The sequence below is a fragment of the Excalfactoria chinensis genome, chromosome 5 (genome assembly GCF_039878825.1).
Source record: "Excalfactoria chinensis isolate bCotChi1 chromosome 5, bCotChi1.hap2, whole genome shotgun sequence".
Classification (NCBI taxonomy): domain Eukaryota; kingdom Metazoa; phylum Chordata; class Aves; order Galliformes; family Phasianidae; genus Excalfactoria; species Excalfactoria chinensis.
In genome coordinates this window covers 55,563,523-55,589,428 of record NC_092829.1, presented here as the reverse complement: position 1 = coordinate 55,589,428, position 25,906 = coordinate 55,563,523, and the positions used below count along the sequence as shown (strand labels likewise).

Below are 25,906 nucleotides of genomic sequence, written 5' to 3'. Positions count from 1 at the left end.
TACTCTTAGCAGGTGGAAAGGACTATGACTTACCTACTCTACAGTGCAACAACATAATATGCACATGTATGTACATGAGGGAAGTCATTCTTCTGTTGGAATGAAAACAACTTCTATTTGCTATACTTGCAGATATCTGTTTCTCTCTACTAATTATTATAAGCTAGAATCTGGACTCAGTGATGTTTGGTAGGTTACATATTTGTTGCTTTAATGATAAGTGTGAGCAATAATTGATATAGATAAAATGCAGGTATGAAAGGGAAGAGTGCAGGGACATTTTAGTACCTAATGCACAGTAACTTATATAAAAACCACATAAATCAGCCTTGATTCTTGAACTAAATTTAAAAAAGAAATAAATAAAAGCAGCTCCTATTTGTAAACGTTTGCTGTAATATGGACAGATGAAGCAAGTAATTGTCTTTGTAATAGCACATCTCGGAGAACTGATGGCTTCTTATTTTCCCCAGGAGTCACAGCTGAAAGCTCTGAAGGAGACTGTGAAGCTTTGCTTGTCCTTCATTCTGCACAATCAGCCTCCCGCTAACCATAGAGTCCCTACAAAACCGGCAGAGAAGCTGACATCTACAGCTACAAAGGGCTCAAAAGTTCAATTCCCAGTGACAAGCACCAAGGTATGGTTTCTCCCTCACTTTATTTTCAAGCATCTCTGAGGGTGTGCCCTGTAAGAGCATCAAGCTGGAACCAAGGAGGGTTTTAAATTCATTACAAGACGCACAGTTTTTTTTGAAGCCTCTTCTGATGTCAGTAAACCTCGTACAAAGTTGGGAAATGGGTACTTATTTTGCTGAGAAAGAGAATTCTGCCTGTCGCTCACTAAATTAACTGTGTCTGCATGACAAATCTACAAGGAAGATTGATTTACACCTAAAATAAGTGAGAATGCAGATAAATAAGATAAATAAAATTTACCTGCTGGATGCTGGTAATGTGTTTGTAGTAATACAACACTGAACAGTGAGGCAGATTTTGTGTTTCTCAAAGAAATGCATGACAAAAACCAGTACTGAAGTTATAAAGCAGGTTGGGACACCCAGACAGAATTTGCCAAAAGGGAATTGCTTGGGAATATTTGATGTGCACAAAGTATTCAGGAAACAGGAATGGCAACTTAAGAGAAAATATGATTCAATAGATTAAAGCATTTTTTTTTTACAGTCAAAATTTACAACGATTGATAGATATCCTGATAGTTTCCATCTATAGGGCTGCTTTTTGCTCATCTGTTCAAGTGATTCAGTAAGTTTAGACCAAGGAAATTTTACAGCAGTATGATGGAGGGAGAATTTCATATATTCTTTAAGTTCAGAAAGTCCTGAATATTAAATGAAATTGCCAACTCACAGCCAATTTGTAATTTCTGTATATTAACTGTTGACATGCACTATTAGTACGGAGATTGAAGCCAAAAAACCTGTAATTAAAACTGACATCTAATTTCAGAACTCAGAATATAATTATAAAATTGAATCTCGTGATGCTACTCTTACTGGAATGATGGTAGGTTCTTTAACTATTTAATACTAAGAAACCTCCATTTCCAAAACTATTACCTCTGGAAACAATTCAGTGTATTATTAATTAATAACAGCCCACTAGAATGTGAGCTCACATTTAGATTGAGATTACTAGTTCTGTGTTCTGAAAAAGAAAAGACTCTTATTGCGTGACATACAGACTCAGTTTTACCCTGGCATTTCAGGAGCCTGTTTTTCCTAGCAAACTTGGCTATTTATTGACTGTTTTCTTCCCTTGGCCCTCCTCTTCAGGTTGCAAATGTTTGCAACTCTATCATGAGAACATTGGTTCTCTGAAAGATGGGACTTACTGTATCACTGTGCCTGTGTTTGAGATTGGTATGGGCTCAGGGACTTTGAAGCCTCCTTGGTTTTATAGTGTTCCTTGTCGATGGTTTATGGGCTGGTTTGGCCTGGTTCCATGACTATTGGGGTACAGGGATCTGCAGATCTGTGCCTCTGAAAAGGGGAAGCAGGGGGCTTCCGAAATAATTCAAAACAGCCCCAATGATCTGAGGAGAAACAAACTAATTTACTAAGTATGGTATTGGAATGCAAGATAACAGACTATAATACAATATAATCAGAATTGAAGCTAATAAATCAAATATAATGAGAGAGAGTGTCCAAAGGGTGGGTAGGCCTCACCAGAAAGCTGAGGTGAGATGCACGGTTGGGTTGAACAGCAAGGAGGAGAGCCAAAGGAAAAAAGGGAAGGTCTTGTGACCTTGCTGGGGGTTGTATCTCATGTCTGAACACAAAGTCCTCTGGGATATGTAGTTCTTCTTTTCTGGAATAGGAAATAAAACAAAAATAGCAGCCAGATTTCATATGAAGTGATCTGTAAAACAAAGTTACCGACTCACATCAACATTCAGTTGACAGGCAGCGTGGTGATTAAACTTTGTCAAGGTGACCCTTTCTCCTCAAATGATAACATTGTGCCTGTGTATTTAATGTTTATTGGGAAGACATTTGAAAAATCAGCTTAATCTCCAGTTATATTGTTTATACTACATATCCTTTATTGATGAAGCTTTTTGTTTCTTTTTATTTTTTCAAAGTGTGCATTAGTATTTCACTGGGGCTCAGGAGAAATGAAGGATATTGATCTTAGCACATAATACAAATAGATGTCTGGAGCTCTTGTGCTGTACAGAGTAGCATTTGTACAAATTCTGTACAAGCTGTGCTTAGCAGTAGAATATTTTTAATTGCTGAATATGGAATAATTATAAAGATCTGCTGTTCCTTTGCGGATCGTAGACTGCAGTTTACTTGCCATCTTGAGTTATATTTGTTCCCATCTTAATGTTTTAAATGCACACAAAGCCTAAGAAATTCTAAAATGCATTCACTCACTCCGTGTGCCTAGGGCACAAGAGAAAACTTGCATTTTTTGGCAGATAATTCCTGTATTTTACCACAATATTCTTAATTTTGATTGATTGTTATTCCTGTATGAGGCAAGTCGTGTAAGATTGATCACAACCACCTCAAAGAAAGAAAGTTCTTTTCCATTAATTTCCACCAATTAAGTGATCTTGTCGCAGCAAAATGCAGTGGAGTCCTTACTGCCTATAAAATTATTGGACCAATATCCAAGTGTTTCTTAGCAAGCCTATAGAATAGACAGTATGTCACAGGATTGATCCTTTAGGCAACGGTAGGATACAGAAAATAGATATATCTTTTACAGTGTACACAACCATCATTTCTCAGGTTGCCCCCAATTATTTTGCTTGACTTAGAGAAACATAAAGGTGAATGTTTATAATTGGCATGGAAACGATTAATGACACGGATGCCAGAAGTCTATTACGAAGTCCTTCAACAGTACAATAATTCAAGAAAATCATGAAGCGCTGTGTGACAAATCCAACCATATTTTTAGAGCAACAGTTTAGCAGCTCTACTGACTTCTCAGACTGAATTCCACATCACTTAGCTGATGATAATGCTGGAATCTTGTGTTGCCTTTTACTGATAAGATGTTCTTTTCAATGCTCTTGTTTAATAAATTCTTAAATACTCAGAATTTTTAGCTTGTTGTTTGCACTAGTATGATTTAAGTTTCTGAATAACTTAAAACATGAATTTGGATAGCAAGTTTGGATATTTGTTAGCAAAGACAGATATGCTTGGGTATGTCTGGTTATGAGAAAAGCTTCCTTTAAATTCACTTAGCAAACACATTCTCTTCTGAAGAGTGAACAAACAGGAGGCTAACACAGCACTGGTATTAAATGAGGAATTATGTCGATGCTTGATGCTGGAAGTAGCATTTTTCATTGAATAAGCATAAAAAATAATTGAGCACAGGTGTTTTTGGAACTGGGACTACTTTGGAAAATGTTATAGTGATCAGTGACCCTCAAAGTTGAATAGCTGTTTCTTTCTGTGGTGTTATTGTGATGAGATGCCATTTCAAGTAATGTTAGAATGCCATCTGTCCTCAAATTCCATGGTTGTTTATTGCAGATGTCCTCATATATTTAGCTGCAGATCACAGTTCTGTTATCTGAAGGGAACTATAAATGTAGTTTTTATTAGGAGTTTTTCTTCTAACTGCACAAGTTGTCAGCACCTAAAAGTATGTGGCAGTAGAATTGCCCTATAATACACAGGGATGCGGCTGAGTTTCCTTGATAGACTAATATGAATACATTTCAGGTTAGTTCTTTTATCTCTAAAGTTAAGCTGCACTTTCAAGATCATTTTCTTTGTTTGTTTATTTGGTTTGGCCTTTATTCATAGAGCATCACACTGCATAAAAGGGCAGGCAAGAGCAATCTGGCAGCCAGAATGATCTTGTAGAGTAAATGTCAGAATGTACCCACAGTTAAGTTCTACTGGGTTATTACTGGATTTTATATAGAACAAATGGAAGTGATAAAGGATTTCATTGGCATCAAGAGCTTTCAGAAAATGTCTGGTTGGTTCTGAACTTGTGGTTGCTTTTCGGTTGTGGGTTATGAAAAAGTTGTCCACGCTCTGCTCTCAGGTCATTACACGTTAATACAATCTCAGAGAGTGTTGGTGATAATCCTACACCTTCCAGGCTCTGCTAAGAGGGGAGTAGAAACTTCGTTATTCTGTCTGCTATACTTTTATTTTGAGTATTGGACATGATACACATTTACTTTGGAAACTTGCAAAGTCTTGCATAACTTGAGAATATAACGTTGTTCACAGCAAAGAGTTTATCTGATTAACATTTCTGTTTTCCTCTTAGCTGAATTATTCACAAACACCTACAAGTAATTTGTTCTTGCTTCTGTTGTTATTAGTGTTAGGAGTTGAACAGCCCCCAAGTCTTAGAACAACTCCTACACAAATAAAAACAACAGGACATTGTTTTCTTGCTGTCCTTGTGCAAGTGAACGTCTACAATGATAAATGCAGAACACTTGAAAATATAAATCTGAGACCACAAACAAACAAAATCAGTGCTTCAGAGAAGTTGCAGTGGCTGTCAAAGCTAAAGATACCAGCAAGTGTAAAAACAGTTTGTTTGATAACTGCTAGAAGAGAATGTAGGGAAACATGCATACAAAAAAGGACAGACCCATCACTGCCTCTGCCTCTACTGAAGCTGGCACATTATTATGGCACTGATGGATGTGAGCTGCTGGCGATGGTGGTGATGGTGGTTGGACTCAGTGGTCTTAGTGGTATTTTCTAACCTTCTGTGATTATGAAATGATCAGATCAATAATAATTAGTAACAAAACCAATGATATTTAATCTCAACCTTGTGTTCTCTCTCACTGGAGTGTAGACACACAGTTATATCTCAATGAATGTATTACACGGCATGAATATGGTGGTGATGGGCCGGTGGGTGGACTAGATGACCTTAGTGAACTTTTCCAATCTTAATGATTCTGCTATATAATCTTGATTATATCTATTATAATATAAAAATGACTACTCACACTTGTGGTGTATTGTACATGACTTAGATTTTTGTAGGATGGCCATTATGGATTTAAATTGTAATCTGGATGATCAGTGCTTAGCTCCAATGGAGTCCAAAACTTCATGATATATGTGCTTGTCCTTGCGCTTAATTTTCCTGGCCAGCTGAACAGCTGTCTCCAATAGTTTCCGTGTTTTTTTTACAAGCATATGAATAATTGCTGTATGACAAGTAGATGGTGATGTTTTGTCTACAGCTTGATGTTATTTTTTTGTGGATTTCACAAAGTCAGTCTGAGGAAATAGTATTTCTAACTTCTGTTTTCAGTTACATTAGGTTATTTTAGCTCTCTCCCCTGTTAAGTCTCACTGGAAACAGTTTATTTGTAATTTGTCCCCCGAAAACAAGTGACTTAGGTATCCTTTATCATGAGTCCTTGCTTGCAGTTAAATATAGGCAAATGCATCATTTTGACTATCTTGAAAACTGAGTTACAGTGAATCATTACAGATAACTCCATATTGATCCAGAGAAAATTGATTGCATCCATTTTCATGAGCCCTTTTGCTTTTGTTTTTTTCTCCCCCAAGATGGTGTAAATATAAATAAGAAAATGCATTTGTTACTTGTGAGGCAATTGAAAATTTTGGTTTAAGGTTCCACTAGGAAACATTTGGTTAAATCAGGTGAAATATGCAGTGCTCTCAGAATGAGCTGTAGTAGAAAAAAGAACTGCAGAATTAAGAGCACAATACCACAATGGACAGATGTAGCATCTTTATGTTAGCCTGTAGGTTTGTATTTCAGAAATTGCTTTAAATACCCATCTGCTGCCTAATGAGATGCCCTAGAGTACCTCTCCAGCTATTTCTGTAGAAGGATGTTGCTCTTCCGTTGGAGGTGTTTGAGCAGCAACTTAAACACTGGGCACAGGTAGGTAAAGGGCTTGCACACCATTCTGAAAATGCAAGTATATTTTGTATATTACCATTATCTTTTGGGGGTCTTTCTTGTCTGTATTATAACCACTTTTGAGAGTTTGCTACGCATGGTGCCCAGCTCCCCTGGGTGGTTTGCTGTGTTTCTGAGGGCAGGCCATCATCTTTCATCTCTCTGGAATTCTAGGAGTACTGTACTGGCTCTCCCATAGAAAGGGTGCTCAAGTTAGAGATTAATTACCCTGCTTTGAGATAGTTGGACATGTACATAACCATATACATATAGTGTATATATATGTATATATGTGTTTTTTGTTTTGAGGAGACTGGCTTTGATTGGGAAAATTATGATGTAGAAAATACTATTGCAAACAACACAAATACACATGAAAAGGTAAGAAAGAAAAATGTATTCTTTCAGTATCCTTGTTAAAGATGTGCCAGCAACTCTCAGTTTTAATGGCAGTGAGTTTTTCTTAGATTCTTTGTAAAAGCTTTTGCTTGTTGTTGTTCAAGGTTAGCATAACAATGTTGGCATAACGAATAATGGAAAGAAAATATTTTCCACCTCAAAGGTGTTTGAATATAATGCAAATTAAAAATAATAGTCAAGGGAATTCTGTTTGCTTAAGAAGTGTTATGCAGAAATTTAACATCTGGTATGCTGTAAAGTTTGGGGCCCTTTGAGATGAACGGCCCTGCATAAATGTAACTGTAGTTGTGGATTAAATAGAAGTAAAAAGTGAGCTATGTCTTTTTCTCCTGTTGGTGAATTATACTGACTGCATATGAGAGTGAAGTTAGTTACCTCTCCTGAATATACACATACACACAAATGTGCACATACAAATATATGCATATATATATATATGTATATGAGGACCACCATAGAAATAAACAGGGTGGTGTATTGTTATTAGAATTGGACTTTTCATGTATTTATTCTACTATGAATAAATTGGGATATTAGAAAGTGTGATCCAGTGGTTTGCTTTATACTCCCTGCAGGCAGTCATACATATTTATCTCTTATTTCTATTGTGGAAGAGTTTAACAGATGACTACTTTTAAAACATGTCAGATTTATAAGACTAGGAGAGCAGGTAGAAAATCTGTTGTACAATGTAAAAAACAGCAACTGTACTTCTGCAATTGCAAATGATGCAGCCAAAAGGGGGAAGGGAAAGATGGGCAGGATCAACACATTTTTCTTGAACAAAGGATGTGAGGTGTCATGTGGCTGCTGGCCTGTACATGGAAGTGATGTGCCGACAAAGTCTATGGTTTCCAGGAGCAGTCAAATAGAACTGATGCTGGAAAGGAGATATTTCTGACTCTTGCACTGTATACCTTGCCCAGTTATCTCTGACATCTTCATCTGCTTGCTATGTTCAGAACTGCTCTGCTTTTTCATAGTAAGTGCTACAAATCCTTGAGCGAGTTTGGATTTCCTAGATAGGACAATAAATCATTTATATCCCAAAAGAATAAGAAGTCTCCCAGAAGAGGTAAAGCTCTTGAGCAAAGCAGAAACAGCTCAGGTGCTGATTATTTCCTATTGGTGGTCCCTTTGAGGAACCCTAGTTAGCAGCCCCTCTGGAAGCAGCTGAATGCCAGCACCTCCAGCCTGGGGGACTCTGATGCTGGCCTCAGTCCATGCACCAGCCTGTTGCCACCAATACAGCCAGACAGGGCAGGCGTGCCAGTTGACTAGAAAGTCTGTGCTTTATTTTGAGTTGGGCCAGTAAAAAGCTGTTAAATTGGTGATGATTTCTCAACCTAAAGCCTAGGATATGAATTTGCTTATCATAATGATGATGCCTGTCATTGAAGAAAAAAATATCTTGATTCTCATGCAAATTTATGTATGTATTGATTGTATCATGAATATCTACTGAGCAAGAAACTGCTTTGTTTGCTTACATTCAAAATGCCATACGATCCCTTTATTAGATCTGAGTATTTTTAATTGAATAACTTCAATGTGGAAACTGAATATCACTAGAAACCTGTAGTGTAGAAAAGAGCTGTCTGATGGTCTCAGTGAATGGAAATAAATATGCTGGTTTGTGTGGGCAAATCATTTGGCAAGTAAACCAGTGCATTGTCAGTGGAATTGTGGGAAAACACATTGTCAAATAATGACTGGAGAGCAGTGCAGTGATGCTGAAAAGATGGGAAGATGGATTGGATAACATTATCACAACACACCGTAGGAGCTAGATGATCTTTGAGGTTCTATCCAACCCAAGCCATTCTATGATTACAGCAGGAAAAAAATTCAACGGTACATCAAAGTCAGAAGATGATGAAACATGGAATGTTGTTGATCTAGCGTTCTGGTTTTCTTTAGTTGTAAAGTGAGTATAATATAAACGTATGCTTGGAGAAGGCAATGTGTAAGATGTTAGAAGAAAAAAAAGGTACAAAGTATAAGTGAAAGAAATTTCAAAGGCTTGTGCCAGAGGTGAACCCTGTCATTTCTTCCAGAATTGACTTTGAAAGAGAACTGAAAGAACTAATGAGTTTGGATTGTTTTTTCAGTTATAAGGATTCTGAAATCTTGGCCACAAGCAAAGCATGCTCCAGTGAGCTCCATCAGCAAATATATGTGCTAAATGTATTGTAAAAATTCTATTTATTTCAAGTATCTGAAATTCCAAGTTTTTAGTCAGGCTTGTAAGGAAGATTCTGCAATTTAAAAACTATATAAAAAAAATTTTAAAAGAGCCTTGAAAAAATATTCACATGTGAAATCCTGGATTGAAAATCTTTGAGGAGGGCTCAGAAAGCTGTAGGCAAACTGGGAAGGAGTTGAGAAACTGTTAAACTGTTTCCGATGTAGTTTGCTCCAGAGTGCTTTGTGGCAGTTCCATGAGGTTATCTATCAGTCTAGTAAACAGGCTTCATTCAGGTAAAGAATAACATATCCCTTTTTTGTTAGGAGCAAGTACTTTTGATAACAAAGCATCTTGTTTACAGAGCATACTTCAAAGCCTCACACATCATCAGCAAACAGATAAGCCTTCAGAAACATAGAGTATTATTTCTTTTAATATTGACTTTTTTCCCCCTCATTTCTTGTAAAAAGCCAACTTTGAAACTAAAGTGTTATGGATTAAAGGTACATAGATAAAACACAAGAATGCCATATGCCATTCTGGCTGCAGCAAACTCAAATCTACAGGAACTAGGCTGCACCTGGCAAGACATCTTCCCATCCTCTACCCATGTCTTTCAGATTCTAGTAATTCTCTGTGATCTGTGCAAGAAGTTTCATGGCATTTCAGTCTAGAACTTTAGATGTACAGATCAGTGTCAGCTTTGAGTAACAGAATGGAAAGCAATTGGAGATGAGGGTGGTGTAATAGCTGGAGTGATGTGATGCCCATCAAGTAGAAATCAGAAGAAATGAAGCAGACAAGTTACAGTTCCCTGGTTTGGTATCTTGAGCAGGTCTGGTGACTACAGAATCTGATCCTACTGCTTAATGCAATTGCATGGAAATTGAAACACTTGGAAAAACATATTTTGTTTGTGGGAGGGGGGAAGTGGTCAGAAGAGGATGCTTCTTGGATAAAGCATGACATCTCAGTTTGAGTGTTAAAGAGGATATGAATGAGAAATTTTCTTGTATTCGTCTTTCTAGAAATAGTATTTGAAAACAAGACACTGGGGAAATGCTTCCTTCCTGTCTGTCTTCCCTGAATATCTCAGACTTTCCCTGGTTTTGTAGAAATGGGTACAACATGCTGAGAAATCTGGTATCTGTGCAGAGACCTTTATTTGCTAGGTTATTAAGGGCTCAAGCTGACTGCTTTTCGTCACCTCCTATGTAGATTTAATGCCACAGGTAGTCAAGAAATCAGATTAATGTGTATTCTACAGGTACTGCAAATCATTCCACATACATACACCTGTGTCATTCAACAGGAAGACATTAAGTTTGTGTAACTGTATTATTGTGATTGCAATCCAAACGGGCAAATCACTCAGTAAGGGTAAAAGATCAGTTGTGAAATTATATTCATTATTTCACAAAACACTTTCTTTACACCTCTCTTCTCACCCTCCTCCCCAAGATGCTGGTGTTAGAGAAAATGTAGTTTAACTTGTATTGCATTATGAAGTATTGATCTTGCTTAGTAACGTACAAGACAGTATACAACCAAATCACTCTGTGTGGTCAGTTTCAGATTGAAAGTCTTGATTACGTATGCAGAAGAAACCCTTTCTAGGGGAATGATTTAATGAAAACATGTCTTAAAACATTCCTTTGTATAAAACATACTGAAAATGCAGTGTATGAGGTAGTTAACAGTTTGTAGTACCTGACTTTTGCAGTTCTCCTGATTTTATTTGACTTTTATGAAGTTTTATCTGTAGGTTTAATTTTTTTTCTTTTCTTTTATGTCCAGCAAAATGCCTCACCGGAGAAAGAAAGTCTTCACATGACCTCAGGAAAGGAAGAAAATCAGAGCATCCAGGAGTGCGATTCTCAAGATGTAAGCTGAGCTCACCTAGAAATCAGGTTTCAATCTATATTGTATAAAAACATTAAAAGCCAAGGCAACTATCAATGTGATTTACTTCTAACCAAGCTGATGCATGTATTTTATAAGGCATTTTCTATCTTAAAGTGCTGAGGAGAAAATGCACCTCACAGTCAATCCTTGCAGGTATACTCTCGGGTTCTACTACTCTACAGGATTTGTAGAGCTATTGTGGGAAGAGAAGCAGTGGAGAAAGAAATGATGTGATGTTGAACTGTTTCAAGAATGGGTTTGTTCATGCAGCAGCATGGTTAATGAGCTGTTGCAACAGAGTAAGATGCATAACATTGTTTACACAGCAGTTCCACTAGTAATCAAACACTGTTGTCACAGAAGCTTCATTTGGTACAAACACAATTTTCAGGGAGATGGTTAGATGGTTAGCTTGAGAAATAAGAGGTGTCAGTATGATGGTAGAAGCAGACGCTCCCATTCACTGCCAGTCTGGGCAAGCTGCAAGCTTTTTACCAGAGGGTTAAGTCTGCTGCTTTTACTGAGTCACATTTCCCATCCAGGCAACGTGGTGGGAGCTGGAGACATAAATCCTATTTATGTTCATTAAGACTGCAATTAGAATAACACAAATGAAACAGGAAAAATGACCTGAAAAACTGAGAGATATGCATTTTTATTTATTTATTTATTTATTTATTTCCAGAATATATTCTCAGCTAAGTATTCTAAAATATAGGTCAAGCTCGACTAAGTTGCAGGTGAAATATAGGAGATGGCAGCAAAAATATGAGACAGTCACAGTGGCTCTTGAATGAGCTTCTGAGTGCATCGCCTTCATCCAAACACAACCATCTCCCATGGAGGTGAGCGTGTGGCTTGCTGGTAGTGATCACAGTAATGTGTAACAGCACAAAGAAATCTGGGGAACTGATCTAGGTGACAGAGTACCCAGCAAAGAAGCTGCATGTATCACACATATATTGCAAACATTAATATTTTATTTAGTTATAAATGACTTCTTCTCTGCCACATCCTCTTGAGAGGGCAAAGACTAAAAGAAATAATATGCACATAAGTGTTTTTAACTTGCTGTTGCAGCACTCTATGTCTAAAGATAAAGAAGTTGCTTCTTAAAGAGAAGGAGAAGAAAGAATAAGATTTATAATTCTGAAGCTGGAGCTAAGCAAGGCTGGATTTGGGTCTGGGCAGCCTATTCTCTTGGCTGGTGACCCTGCTCATGGCATGTGGGTTGAAACTAGATGAACTAGGTGATCCTATGAACTCCATTTAGATTATGACTGGAAGTTGGTTACCCTTTGGGAAAGTTATGAAATGTTTAATGAAACATTTAATGTAACATTTCATTTATTTAGAGGTTTGCTGAGTGTAGAAAGAGATTCAAACTTTTAACTGAAATAAATATGTTAAGCAGAGAGGAAAAAAGAGAAATTAAACCACTGCTCAACTCAGGAGAACAACTAAACACTCATTCTGTTTCAAATTATGCAATGAAAGATACTGGCAAAGGAGCTTTTTCCATAAAAGCGGGGATTTAATTGTTTGTGTTTGGAGAAGGGTGTTCTTTGCTGCTGCCAATTTGTGTTCTTATCCATTTAGTCAGCGTAGCTCAAATTGGTATAAAGCATTTGTCTGAGAAGGCAGAGGAAGTCTCTAACTGGAGTTACAAGTTTTGAAAAGCTGAGGTACTTGTCATGATTGAAGATCATTGAAACATCAACACTCTTCCCTTCCCTCCTCTAAGTTACAGATGTAGAGACCAGGTTATACATCTAGGCTTGAGTCGTAGGATTAAGACTTGTATCATTTAATCTCTCAATTGATATACCTCCAGTGCAATATTAATTCCCAATAAAAACAGAACCCGTTGTGTTATTAAAAATGTTACTTCCATTTTTAAGCATAATGAAGTGGGCAGTGGTGAAGAAGCATGGCCTCTGGGATGCAGGACAGATTGAAACAATCTGCTCCTTAAAGTGTAAAAAATGTTTTTGTTATTGATTATTATTTATTGGAGTAGTCTTGTCAATAGCACTTTTTTGTCCAGTTTTGTGTTTTGCCTCTGGCTCCTGAAAGTCTCTGTGGAGAAGGGACAGGTTTTCCTTGCGTTGTTTCCCTCTTCCCAAAAGCTCCCCTTTTTTTGACACTCTAAGGACAAATACTTAAACACAGAAATGTATTTGTCTGTTTTTCATTTCAAATAATTCTTATGCATATCATTTAAAACCATTTACTTGTTTGGGCTAAAAACCAACAATCTATAAAGTGTTTCTTTGTTCTCCTATCTTAAGTTTCTTGTTCTGTGTCCTTGTACAGTTTCTCTGATAAATAAAAGTGATAGTGCTTTTATTTACAGCTTTAATTTCCTGCAGTAAACAAACACTGCATGGTCATTAATCATTCAGTAACAGAGGACACTGAGTATTGGACTAAAAATTATCCTTGTCTCTAAGCAACCATAGAATTTGCCTTCATTATTGTCTTCTGTTTTCAACAGCAGAACTTTAATATCGTGTTCTCCCGTTGCTTTTCCAAGGCGGTAAAGAGAGAGGAAAAAAAGGAAATAATTATTATAACAGAATTCCAATGATAAAAATCATGATAAAAATCTTGAGGTGACTGCAGTAATGCTGCTTCTTAAACAAGCACTATGCAGGTCAGAAAGATGTTACATGAACTTAATTTAACCATTCTCTAAGTGCATTGTGCACTAAAATAGGAGAGGATTATGAAAAGCAGCTGAAGCGTCTTATGAACACAAATGTGTATGCTTTACAGACTTAGAATCATGGAATCAGGGAGGTTGTAAAAGACCTCTAAGATAACCTAGTCTGACCATACACCTACCTCCAGTATTTCACACTGATTATGCCCCTCAGTGCCACATCTCTGTGATTCTGGAGCAATTCCAGGGACAGTGCCCTAATTTGCCTAATAACTTCTTTTTAACAGCAGAATGGCATTTTAATGGTTTACCTGGTTAACGATATGGTTAATATCCTAGTTCAAAAATTGGAGAAGTTGTATTATTACGAGGAAAAAAAGGAATATAAGAAATCAAAACATCCATATTCAGTGTAGGGAAAAAAAAATCACATGTCAGAGTAGTGTGTAATGCATGTGGTAGAGAACTAAAATCTTGTGACCTGACGAATTTCAGCCTGAAGTGCAGGTTGTAATGATAGGCTAAATGAACAACTAGAACATAGCACTTTTAGCACTCATGTGCCTGTCAAAGATATAATAAATTAACAAGCAGATTACAGACAGGGTGCAGATTAATAACAATTCAAACATCAAATTAATTGCAGAATTAGATAGGATTTGCGTTGTCTGAAAAAATGCGGTGGTTTTTTTTTTTTTTTCTGCTTTAAATATATATTGAGTTTTTTTTTCAATTTAACATGAAAAGTTTTAGCTAATTTTAGCTAAGTTTGCCTTTTAAGCATTTCAGGTTGTTTGAACCAATATTGCAGAATATTTGGAAACAGGAAATGGTTTATCCCTTTAGCAGAGGTGGATGTATTTTCTTGGTTTCCTGTCCACTAGCGATAAGTGGTGCGATTCCTTGAGTAACAAAAGCAACTCATAATCCCTGTGTAGATGGCAGTGGGATACCCTTGTAGTCACACGGTTCAGCAGTTTGCAGACGAAATTGCATAGTTTAATAGCCAAGTGACGTGCTGAATTTTAACTGCCTTTTTGAAACTTCTTAAATGAAGTTGCACACTTGGCTGATCCACCTTTATAATTTATACACACAGCTGTGAACATCTCTTGCTCTGCTGTATAGATCACAAGCTGAACTGAAAACCATAACCCCTCAAATGTTGCATGTTTTACCCATCGATGTGCAGATTTTATAACCAGAATTTCATATAAACATACTTAGCTAATAAAATTGCAAACTAAACTAATCAGAATGGAACAGTATTTCAAGGCACGTGCCCCAGCCTCAATTATCATGCCCTGTTAATTTTCTCTCTTCGCTGTTGCAGATGGCTTTTTTCCTGTTGCATACACAAAGTGTGTTGCTTAAGGCAACATTAAGAATGCATTTGTGGTTATTGCTGTTCAGAGTTCTCACTGCTGTGTATTACAGCTGTTGAAATTAACTGCTCAGACATTAGATGCTTCCTGATGTCTGACAATAGAAGTGCAGCATCTGTAACATAAAGAGGAAAATATTACTCTTAAAAATAAGCCCATTCATAATTTGGCAGACATCCTTGACTGTATGGGAAGTGCTGAATCGCAGCCTGAACCTCTGATTGATCACCTCAGGTGAGCACTGAGTCAGCCCTGAGAGCACAGGTGAAGGCAATTAATCGGTATGTCCAGAAGGGTGGAGCCTGGCTGCACCTCTCCTAGACCCCATTTAAGGTCTGGCTGCCACTGGGGAAGGATGTCTTTTTGGAGATTGCTTCTCTTGGAGTTTTCCCTGTAAGCCCACACAGGTGAATGTTTTTCATTTGTTTCTACTTATCTCTTTCTAACTACACCACTCTATTTTTGTTGATTATGCATTGACAAATAAGTGTCAGCAACTTAATGGCACGGCAAACAATCCTTCCACATGTAATACATAGAGATTGCTGTGTAGGTGTGATTTATTAATGGATGAAATTCTGATGTGTCTTGCTAATGGTGACATATTAAGTTATGGTTTTTATTAAATAAGATAATATTAGGGAAGGGAGGAAACAGGGAAAACAGCTTTCAGTATGGTTCAGAGAAATGCACAGAGGATTTTCAGTATCCAGAAGGGAGCGACGAGAAAGAATGGGATGGACTCTATAGCAGGGACTGTGATAAGACAAGGGGAAATAGTTTCAAATTAGACAAGGGGAGATTTAGATTGGTTGTAAGGAAGATGTTTTTCTATGATAAGGGTGGTGAGGTACTAGCACAGGTTGCCCTGCGAGATGGTGGAAAGCTTCTTCTTGAAGACATTTGGGGTCAGGCTGAAAGGCTCTCTAAGCACCTAATGGAGCTGTTGGTGTCCCTGTTCATTACGGGGGAGTTGGGCCAGATGACATTTAAGGTCCCTTAAAATTCTACAGATTCTTTGATCTGTCTGCCTCACTTCATTGCCATTTGATTTCAGAGATTAGTCATAGTCTATTTAATAACTGTTTGCATGCTGTGGTTATAAACAATGAAAGCTTTTCTTTCTGAATCTAGAAAGTAAGAGTTGCTTCTATGGACAAATGCTAAGGAAACTAGGATGAAAGGTCCTTGATTTGAGAAGTATTCAGGTAAATAAATATAGCAGAATTCCTCCTCATCTCTAACAAACCTGTAAATATGATGCTTATTCTTAAAGATTTAATAATTTAGCTGGGTGAGGAAAACAGCCTGAAAGCTCCCTCCACCTGAACTGATGTGTTGAAATCTTGATGCTAAGCATGGCAAAATCCTGGTACCTTTCAGGAGAGATTCAGAATCTTACTGTTTGAGATGGGAAACCACACTGATGACAACTCAGCCCTTTATTTTATAAAAGCAGTTATCGTTCTTCTGTGCTAGTTTCCACTGTACGAAACTGTAGCCACCTCTCATAGAAGTAAGTGGTGTAGAAAAAGACATGCAGATACAACAGCAAACAAAAATATCATCCTGCTATTTGACATAGAGCGACCTAGTAAAATATATATATACATTTGTGAATGTGCTTGTTTATTTTATCTGTATATCAGCTGTAAGTGGTATAGATCTGGATTACAGAATATGTTTATGTGATTGTGTGTGTATATATATATACACACCCAAATATATGCATGGACACACGGGACATATGTGTGTATGTGTGAATAGGTGTGGTGTTGTATATGCGTGAGACTTAAGTTGGGCTAGTTCTAGCCTGGGTTATGCTTATGGTGGGTGATGCTCTTGTACTAGTCTATCTCAACTTTAGGAACTGACCTGACTCGAAACTGAGAGCTCTCAGTACGTGACCAGTTACAGTCCTGGCTATGGTACTTCTGTTGACTGATGGCACGATGAAGGTTGTTGCTGGCACTTAATCTCTAATTTATTTGTCAATAATACACCTTTTTTGTAGTGACGAGTGACAGTTAATTCTTTGTGATTTAACAACATAATAAAGATGTAGGAGTTGCTTTATTTAGAAGAATGTACCAGATGGTGTATTGCCAAAAAGGAAAACAACTGTGAGTGGAAAAATTTGGAATGCTACAAACAAGAACCTTCACTTTTGTTTTCCTACCAATGAGACCTTTCTTACCTGGTCTATGGAAACTGTGTTTGTAAATGACGCTGTATGCCGTTCCTAAAGCTTGTACTGGAAGCCTGGAACAGGCTGCTAAGAGAGGTTGAGAAGTCTCTTTCTATGGAGATATTGAAGGCCCATCTGGGTGTCTACCTCTGCTACTTATTGTAGGGTACCTTCTTTAGCTGGGGGGTTGGACTCAAGGATCTCCTGAGGTCCCTTCCAACCCCTGGGGTTCTGTGATTAGTTTGTGATGGTAATAACATCTTAATTACATAGCTTGACATGCTGTTTCTTTTTTGACCCTCAACATCATTTGTCCTGAGACTGTTGGCTAGCAAGGCCCTGGAACCCTCACGTTTATCTCAGTGTGACTAATCAGGAAAGAATGTTTTATTTAACTTACTAGGCAATACACTAAAAACAAGTTCTGTCAGACCCGTGTTTTATTTAGATCAACATGGTGCAGGTGAGGGACTGTCAGAATTCCTCAAGTGAAAAACATAATGAATTTTCCACCCCCTTGTCAATCTCAGACTTTTTAATTAACTTGAGTCTAATGTGAATTGTACTGGAACGATACTGATACAAAACTTCTTGACGTTTAATTTCTGCGATTGTGTTGATTTTCAGTGTTTTCTGCTGAGAGAGCTGATTTTTAACCTGCTGTGATTTAAAATGCTGTGGGCTTAATTCAGGCTTTCTCTTTTTTTCCAAGCAAAAAATCTCTGAGAAAAGAGTCTTAAAACATATTGCTTTGACATATTCTTTTTCTTTTAGGCTGCTTTATTTCCTCTCTTGTATTCTATCTAGATAGTATTCTACTCCGGAAAAGTATTCTCAATCATAATTTTTAAGAAACAAATATCTAACAGAAGTTGCAGAAATACCAGTGAAATTTGTAGTGGTTGTTACTGTTCTCTTTTTTGTATGTGTACACTTATATACTAAAGAACGGTATGCTTTTTTTCACCAATGTATCTGATGTGTAAATATAATGCAATTTAACTTCAAAAACTTTCCAGATAATTATGCTAAAAATGACCTGTTTCAGGGGAAGACTTGTTAAAATTTAGAATAAGTAAAATCTATTAGGTTGGAAAGACTCTTAATAACTTAAAATATACATATATAGTAAAGTTTCACTACATTTGCATGTATCAATTTCTATTAACCAAAACAAAGCACCAGATTGCTAACATAATGCACTTTCAAAGCAATGACCAAAGATATCTCTACCTATGTTTCACATTTTCTTTGCCTGTAGTGTCTAGATCATAGTCTGGAATGACTTTTAATTTAATTTCAGTGCTGTTAAAGACTTAAGACTTATAATGCAAGATCTTTTCCATTTGTAATCTACTTTGTAATTCTCCCAGCATGTTATTTATAATGTTCAGCTCTGTTTTCTGTGATATTGAATAGCATATTTGCAAGGAAAATGAAATTTTTGCTGTAGTAAAATGACAGTGATGAATCTAATGAGCTTTCTCATACCTTGAGAGTTTTCTGACTTCTCCATCCAATAAGCTCACTGATTTTTATATGGAAGGTATCTAGCAAATCAGACAAGAAGATAGGAGTAAATGAGTCCTCCAATTTAATGTTAGCTTTCAGCTGTTCATTGCTATTTCCTCACTCACAACTGAAGATTATAATTACTGTCCTCTTCCACAAGTCAATTGTAGGAATAAATTTGACTGCTTCTACTGAGAGGAGAATTAAGTACTAAATTACTAAACATTTACAGCCACATCAGACTACACAGGGTGATGTTACCAGTGGCTGAGTATTTTAAAATAGCATGGGTATTTTAGAAGAAAATCCATAGAAGTTATATGTGATATCTCCATTGGCAGGTTGGCAAGACGTGTTTGGGGAATCACAATAATTCATCATCTCAATTGAAGACAGCAGGAACAGAGACGAGCTTTCAGGTATTTACTTCCCAAGAAATTCTCATTTATTTATTTATTTTTAATTAAAATCTCTTGTAAGGCATGCAGTAGCTTGAAGTATGTTTACATGTTATATTCCAACGCTTTGGGAAGAGAACTGCTTACTCAGTTCTATTACTGGTACTACTGTTCAGTTCGTCTGTCCAAAATGACTCCTGGCTATTAGTGCTGTTTCAAACTGTTCCATGCTTGAACTGGAGTAGCTTAGTCATGAAATGTCTGAATTTAATGCTGTCAACAGTTTTGGGAAGGGGAGGGAGAGATGATCAAAACAATTATATATCTGTAAATTTGCCTAAGTGTACTCAGCAATCTTACCAATGGAAAAATCTTAAATGAGTAGTACATCTGCTCTTGTCTTCTGATAGACCGAAACAGTTGAGCAAAAATAGTAATAATAACAAAATAAAGATCCAGACTTGCATGATTCTTCCCCTGTCAAAGGCTCTTTGCATTGATGCTGTTTTCACCCTCACCAGATTTTGCGCAACCCTCTGTGGTTTAACCCTGAAGAGGAAAAATCACCTGAAAGAAATGAGAACAAGCCTGAAGATTCTGTTAGCGCAAAAGAAAAGAAACTCTAATTACTACTAATTTACCTTTGAAAATGATCATCACTTGTTACCATCTTCACAATCTTTTGAGATCAGAGGCATGAATAGTACCTGTTTTCTAAAGCATGCATTTCCACTATTTTATGAATGTTTGTAAACTAGTCTAGAATAGACCTATTAGTACCTTTCAGCAATAATCCAAAATGGATGTTCAGAAAAATGCTTTGTAATGCAGTCCAGGTTTTGAACTGCTATTCTACCTGACTGGTAATTGCAGACTAAGTTTATTTCTTTAAAAAGAAACCACAAAGCCCAAACCATAAAACAAATAAAAAAAGTTTTTGAGGATTCTCTCAGCCCGATCTCTTTCATGAAGCTTTGTGGCAGATTAGGTTTTAAATCAAGAATTAAAGGGCAGTGAATGTTGGGGGGGTGGGGGGGGGAGGGGGAGGAGAAGAGATGACAAATCTGTGTAAACTGAGTTGAAGTGCAATGTAACTCATAAGAAGAACTGTAATAATGGGACAGTAATGCTCCATGTGTATTTAACTTTGAGTAACACCATTTCAAATCTGCTTACTTATAACAATAAAACACATTGGGTTGCTATTTTTTCTAACCTGTTGTCACTGCTAGTTCTATTTTGATCATTGAGCTGTTGGCAAAAAGGCACCATTCAAGAGCAGAGACGAGAAGAGCTGCTTGTTTTAGAATTCAAGCAAAAACTTTTGCTGATGGAACCTTGTTAACATTTCTTAATTTGAGTACCAGTCATAGGATTTCAGTTCCATCCCTTGTAGTTGCACTCACCTCTGCAACTAAGTAAACTTTAAATCATGGGAAGATGCATTGATCCCAGCAGGTGGTGTGAGGGGCGTTATGGCAGAGTGTTTTGGGTAGGGTGTGCTCTCTGACTCTTAGGGTTCTTCTGGTTTCTCATGGGTCATGTATTCTGTGGAAGAGTTTCAAAACAGAAAGGAAAGGGGAGGAAGAAAGAGCATATCTTTTTGGCGTACATGCTGTTGCCAGTGGAATCCATGTGCCTCATACGATTGAATTGGAAATCTTTGAAAGCTAGTGCCTTAGGAACAATTCATTGCTTTTATGCTCTCCTGTTGCATGAAGTGTTTTAAGCAGCTGTAACTTGTAAGCTCCCACCTCCCTCTTATTATGACTGTGACTGGACCAAAAGTAATTTACTTATACTAATTTGCTTTTCTTTGCTTCTGAATAAGCTTAAAAATCAAACATACAATCTTTCTTTTCATTTGGTGGTATTCTCTGTTCTGGTTTTAGCTCTCTCTCAGCAATTATATCAAGTAACTGTTTCTTCCTGACATTGAAGCCATTCCACTCTGACATTTTGCTTGTGCTTCCCTACTCAGGATGCTGCAGAATGGTAAGTTTTGTTGTGTGGGGTTTTTTCGTTTAATTTTGCTGGGAGAAATCTCAAGAATTCTGAAGAGAAACTTGTGAGCTGACTGAGTGATGTGACAATGCTACTCAACAAAGACAAATATAGAAAATAATACATGCTGAGTGTTCAATAAAGTGAAATCCTAGATACAAAGATCTCAAAACTGAGGTGTGGGTTTGCACAATCAATCCTAACTGCAGTCATCAAATTGTATCTATCAAATTCAATAGCGTTATGTTTAAGGCAGTCTGGGCCACGTAGCAGAGATTTGATTTATTTCAGTTACTGTCACAACAAATTGTGTCTGAAGAGTTTCAGAATTTCCAGTGAGCAAGAGAGTTGTGGTCTTGACATAGCTCAAGTCCAATGTTGACCTTTCAAAGTGGATGTTACATAGCAAGGGCATTTTTGTTCAGCTGTCCAATAACTTTAAAAGTCTTCTTGTCAGTAATAATAAGCAGTGGAAAGACAGAAGTTATAATTTTTAGTAGATTATTTTCACATGTAATAGTATCAGAGATTTTCTTCAGTGCTTTCAACTGTGCTTTCATGGGGGTGATGGCTGTGCCCTACAGTTCATTAGGCACTGTTTCAGGAAGGGAAGAAAAGCAACAGGGATTTTATTTTTCCAGAGTACATTCAAATTTATCTAGCAGTAATTGATTTCCTTTGTGTTATGCAGTGATTTATAGTTGAATGTTGTAGATTCTCATACTGTCATTAACGCAAGAGATGAGGATTATTTACTGGTGTCTACTAAGCTAGGCTGAGCTAAACGCAAGTAAGCAGAAGTGGCAATTTTTTTTCCAGTAATTGTCAGAAATATATGAGAGTTGTTTCTATTTTATTTCATGTTGTGTACATGGGTACCTACATAAGTGGAAACACCAGCATCTTCTATATGCATGCCTTACAGCAGCCTGGTTTGCACAGGAGCTCGAGGTGCATCAGTCTGCACCTTTTTTTTAGCAGGAATCCAACCAAAAATCTAGGTTTTGTTACACGTTGTCAAGTTTTCTATCGATATGGATCTGACACAGAAATAGGGAGAGTGCAGCCTTCTGACAGGCTGCAGGCCCCTCCCCATGCTCCTCGTGGGCTCTGTTTCCAGCTGCCCTCCTCAGCAGCTGCCAGCTTACTCTCCCTCCCCTTGCCTTCCCCTGCTGCCACAGCTGAAGCTCTGCCAAGATCCCTTCTTCTCTTGGAAAAAGAGGGAATTGTTTTAACTCTGTATAACTCACAAGTGATACTGAGGGCTGGAGGGGAAGCTGGAACAAGCAGCATTGCATCCGCTGCTGGCATTCTTATAGTCCTGCCAGTCCACAGCTGCAGTTGCAAAGAGGCAAGCAGGCTCCTAGATATAGTGATGTATGTGGGTGTACGTGCACATGTGTGGCAGGCATGCTGTGCTCAACACTGAATCAATGAGTATTTACCTAAAGCTACAAAACAGTCATAGCAATAAGATGTAGCAAATGCATAGAAAACTGGATATTCAGCATATGTCTGCCTTTGTAGCTGTACCTTCATGAGAATGCTTCTGACTAATGCTATGACAAGCAAATAATATTGTGTTATATCAAGAAATATTTGGTTAATTGTCCATCTTCTTCAAATACTGACCTGTAGTGTAAAGCGATGTCACGTTAAGACAGATTTCATTTCATATGCATCAGATAATGGCATCTGCCTTCCTTCCTTCCTTTCTGCTGTCAACCTGTCAGCTGGGGTGTCAGCTTCAAGGATGATATTCATGTTAAAGGCTGCTGTGGTAGGTACTGATACAATCCAGCATCATGTCCCGTTGACAAAGAACATGTTCTGCACATGCATTGAGTTACATCTCACCGGTCACTGACCACTGACAGTTGGTTTGGCACAGGGCTTGTTGGATGAGCATCCAGCATTCTGGCTGAGGAACCACGTCTGAAACTGTTAGTGATGAACCGCAGCATCGGCTCGGACACTGTAGTAAGCATATTTCAGGTCAGGTACCACAGTGGCACTCATTCTGTAAGTAAAGTTAAACAGAATTGGATACGGCAGGCAGTAGCTTCTGTATTGATCTTTTCTGTGGATGCCTTTAGAATAACACTGAGCGTATCTGGCTGCTTCGGAATTATAAACCTGGGCAAAATTAATAAAATGGGTTTAAGACAGTCTTATGTGCCTAGATCACAAGGAGAGTTTATCGATATCTTCCCTGTGATGTGGGAATATGTGCTTTTTATTAGTTTTTATAATTTTATAATTATTTTGCTCTTGGACTGATACATAATTCAACCAAGTCTCAATTGGCTTTCAGTATACTCATTATATGAAAAATTTAGAGGGAAGTTAAAATGTAAAAGCATTAAAAAAAAAAAAAAGAAGTAGTCTGAAACTTAGCCAAGCAAAAGAAACCCAAACTAACCCAAACCTGAGACTTACTGATGTCAAGGGAAGGTTGCCAGCTGAAATTGAACACGTATAGAGTTGAAAATTCAAATCTGTTTTATGATACTTGCGACAAATGGTTTAATAAATGAATGATTTGTTTTTTGAGATGCTTATTGGAAAAAATATCCTGTAATGACCTGAAGGGTAGTACGAGTATTAGTGTTAATGCGTAAGTACTTCTATTAGAATGTTAGAATTCTATTGGATAGCAGCTTAGAGTTTCTGCTTTTGGGGTTGGTTTGTTTGTTTGCAAATTCCTTTCTTTGAAATGTCCTTGTTTCTTGATCAAAAATCACTATTTTAGTGAAAAAATTACAAATCTGAAGTTTTGAAATAGTGAAATACTATGTTTTAGTGATGGCAAAGTATTAGCCAAGAAAATACCAGCTATACAACACTAAGGACTATGTGATGAGTAGATCGGAGGAATGCAAGTCTTTATATAACTTGAAATTGTCCTGTTTGAACAGCATCAAATGATATGACGAATAATATTGCTGAAAAATGTCTTCTAATTTAAATTGGTGAGTTACTAAATAATAATTACAGTAAAACATTCCGCATTGGCAAAAGTGAGCAGAATTGATCTTGATTTTGGTGTGTCTTACTCATATGAACATCAGGACTGAAAAGCTGAACACCACCTTCCTCAAAAATTCAAGTTAAATTTGGCAGGTGGAATTATCCTCTTGCTAATTGGAATACTGACGTGTATATGAATCTCATCTCAGACATCAACATAAAAGCATTTTATTTTCGGCAGTAAACTCTGCTTTAACATGTTAACTAGTGAATCCAGTGCTAGGTATATAGCTGTTCATATTGGGGGTTTCCTTGTACCTATCTGCTGCTACATGATGTTACATGGTATGGAATAACCCTTTAGCCAGCTGGAGAAAGCTGTCCTGACTCTGGTCCCTCTCAGCTCCTTGGACCTCCCTTCCAGCCCTTTATGAACGTGCTGGAATGGCAACCCTTCCCAGCAGCAACTATAAATATCGGCATGTTATCAGCATTGTTTTTCCCCAAGAACAAAAACGAGGCATTATACCAGATACTCCAAGGAAAACAATTCCTCCCCTGCTTAATCTGTGTGTGAAGGCACATAGCCAAGCTGCACTGCTCATTTATGCCCTGTTAGAGCTGTCAGGTTTCTGTCCTCCCTGGATAGATGAGGAAGTTTCTAATTTAGGTTCTTTACTTTACAACCAAATAAATCTGAGGATCTCTGGTTTAGGTCTCTATTAATTTAACTATCATTTTCAAAACAGAATGTGTTAAGTAATGATGGTTAATAGAACTAATTAATGTTCACCAAATAAAGCCTGAATTGAGTATATTTTATCTCAATTCCGTTATATAACTATATAACAAAACCGGTACTCAAGTAGGTTTAATTAAAAATGCTTCTTAATCAATAAAAAAAGGTAAGCAAAGTAATGGCCTTACAGGTTTGGTAGCATTTGTGATTGCTAATAATAAGACATCTATTACTTATTTCTACAAAGGGAGCAGGCTCAGATATATGTGCACAAGCTGCTGATCAGCCTACCAATTTCCTAGGTAATTCATGCATGGAGAGAAGCTGTCATATATTTCTGGTAGTCAAGTCATATCTAACACTTTAAAGCATCTAGTGTCATTGCTCCACAGATGTCACAGGCGAAAGCTTGCTGCAGGTAATGAAATTATATTGCTTTTACCTTTTCCAGTGCAGAAGAAATGGTTGACATCTGTAAGGAATTCCTGCACATCCTAATACTTAGCTAAACATTAAGGTGCCAGTTGAGTCTTGTTCTCAGGGCATAATAACCTTAATATCACAGTACTGTCTTTGATAGGGTAAAAGGTATTGTGTCAGTAATGACTTTTTTATTGCTAGTCCTTGGTGCACAGATATCAGCCTTATATTATAAAGCCTGTTGAACTGGTCTGTTCTTGCAGTTTGGATATTGTTTGCTCTACATCAGCATCCTGCAGTACTCTCTAGGTGCTTTCTTATACCTTTCCACCCTAACCTTCTCCTTACGAATCTGTACTGTCAAAAAGAAGGACGATGCTGGATTTGTTTCATTCATAGCATGTGAAATCTCGTTTCTTATTGTTCCTGAGTCAGGAACATAATGCATTTGTTGGAAATAAAGCAGTCATTGCTCTTTAAAACTACTCTGTGATTGATACAGCTGTCTCTTGCCTTTCCTCATTTCCTCCTGCCTCTTTCAGAAACCATTTTTAACGAGAAAAAGAAAATGCTTAAGGATGAAACGATAGTTCTCTCATGGGAAAACTGGTTTGGATTATCCTGTGGAGAAAAAGAATTTGGTAACTCAAAAGAAGTTTGTGAAGAAAAACGAGCATATTTTCTTTCTTTGGGTTTGG

The 25,906-nt window shown here is 37.3% G+C and overlaps 1 protein-coding gene across 7 annotated transcripts in view; it reads left to right on the top strand.

Annotated features, from left to right (window-relative positions):
* LUZP2 (leucine zipper protein 2) overlaps positions 1-20,290 on the top strand; it is a 148,160-nt gene extending 127,870 nt beyond the window's left edge. For all 7 annotated transcript variants that reach the window (XM_072337226.1, XM_072337224.1, XM_072337225.1 and 4 more), the window contains 4 exons: positions 474-638; positions 10,820-10,906; positions 19,019-19,096; positions 19,597-20,290. In XM_072337226.1, coding sequence (XP_072193327.1) covers positions 474-638; positions 10,820-10,906; positions 19,019-19,096; positions 19,597-19,701 — 435 coding nt within the window. In that variant the 3' untranslated portion in view covers positions 19,702-20,290. The remainder of the gene's footprint in view (positions 1-473; positions 639-10,819; positions 10,907-19,018; positions 19,097-19,596) is intronic.
* Positions 20,291-25,906: the final 5,616 nt, after the last annotated feature.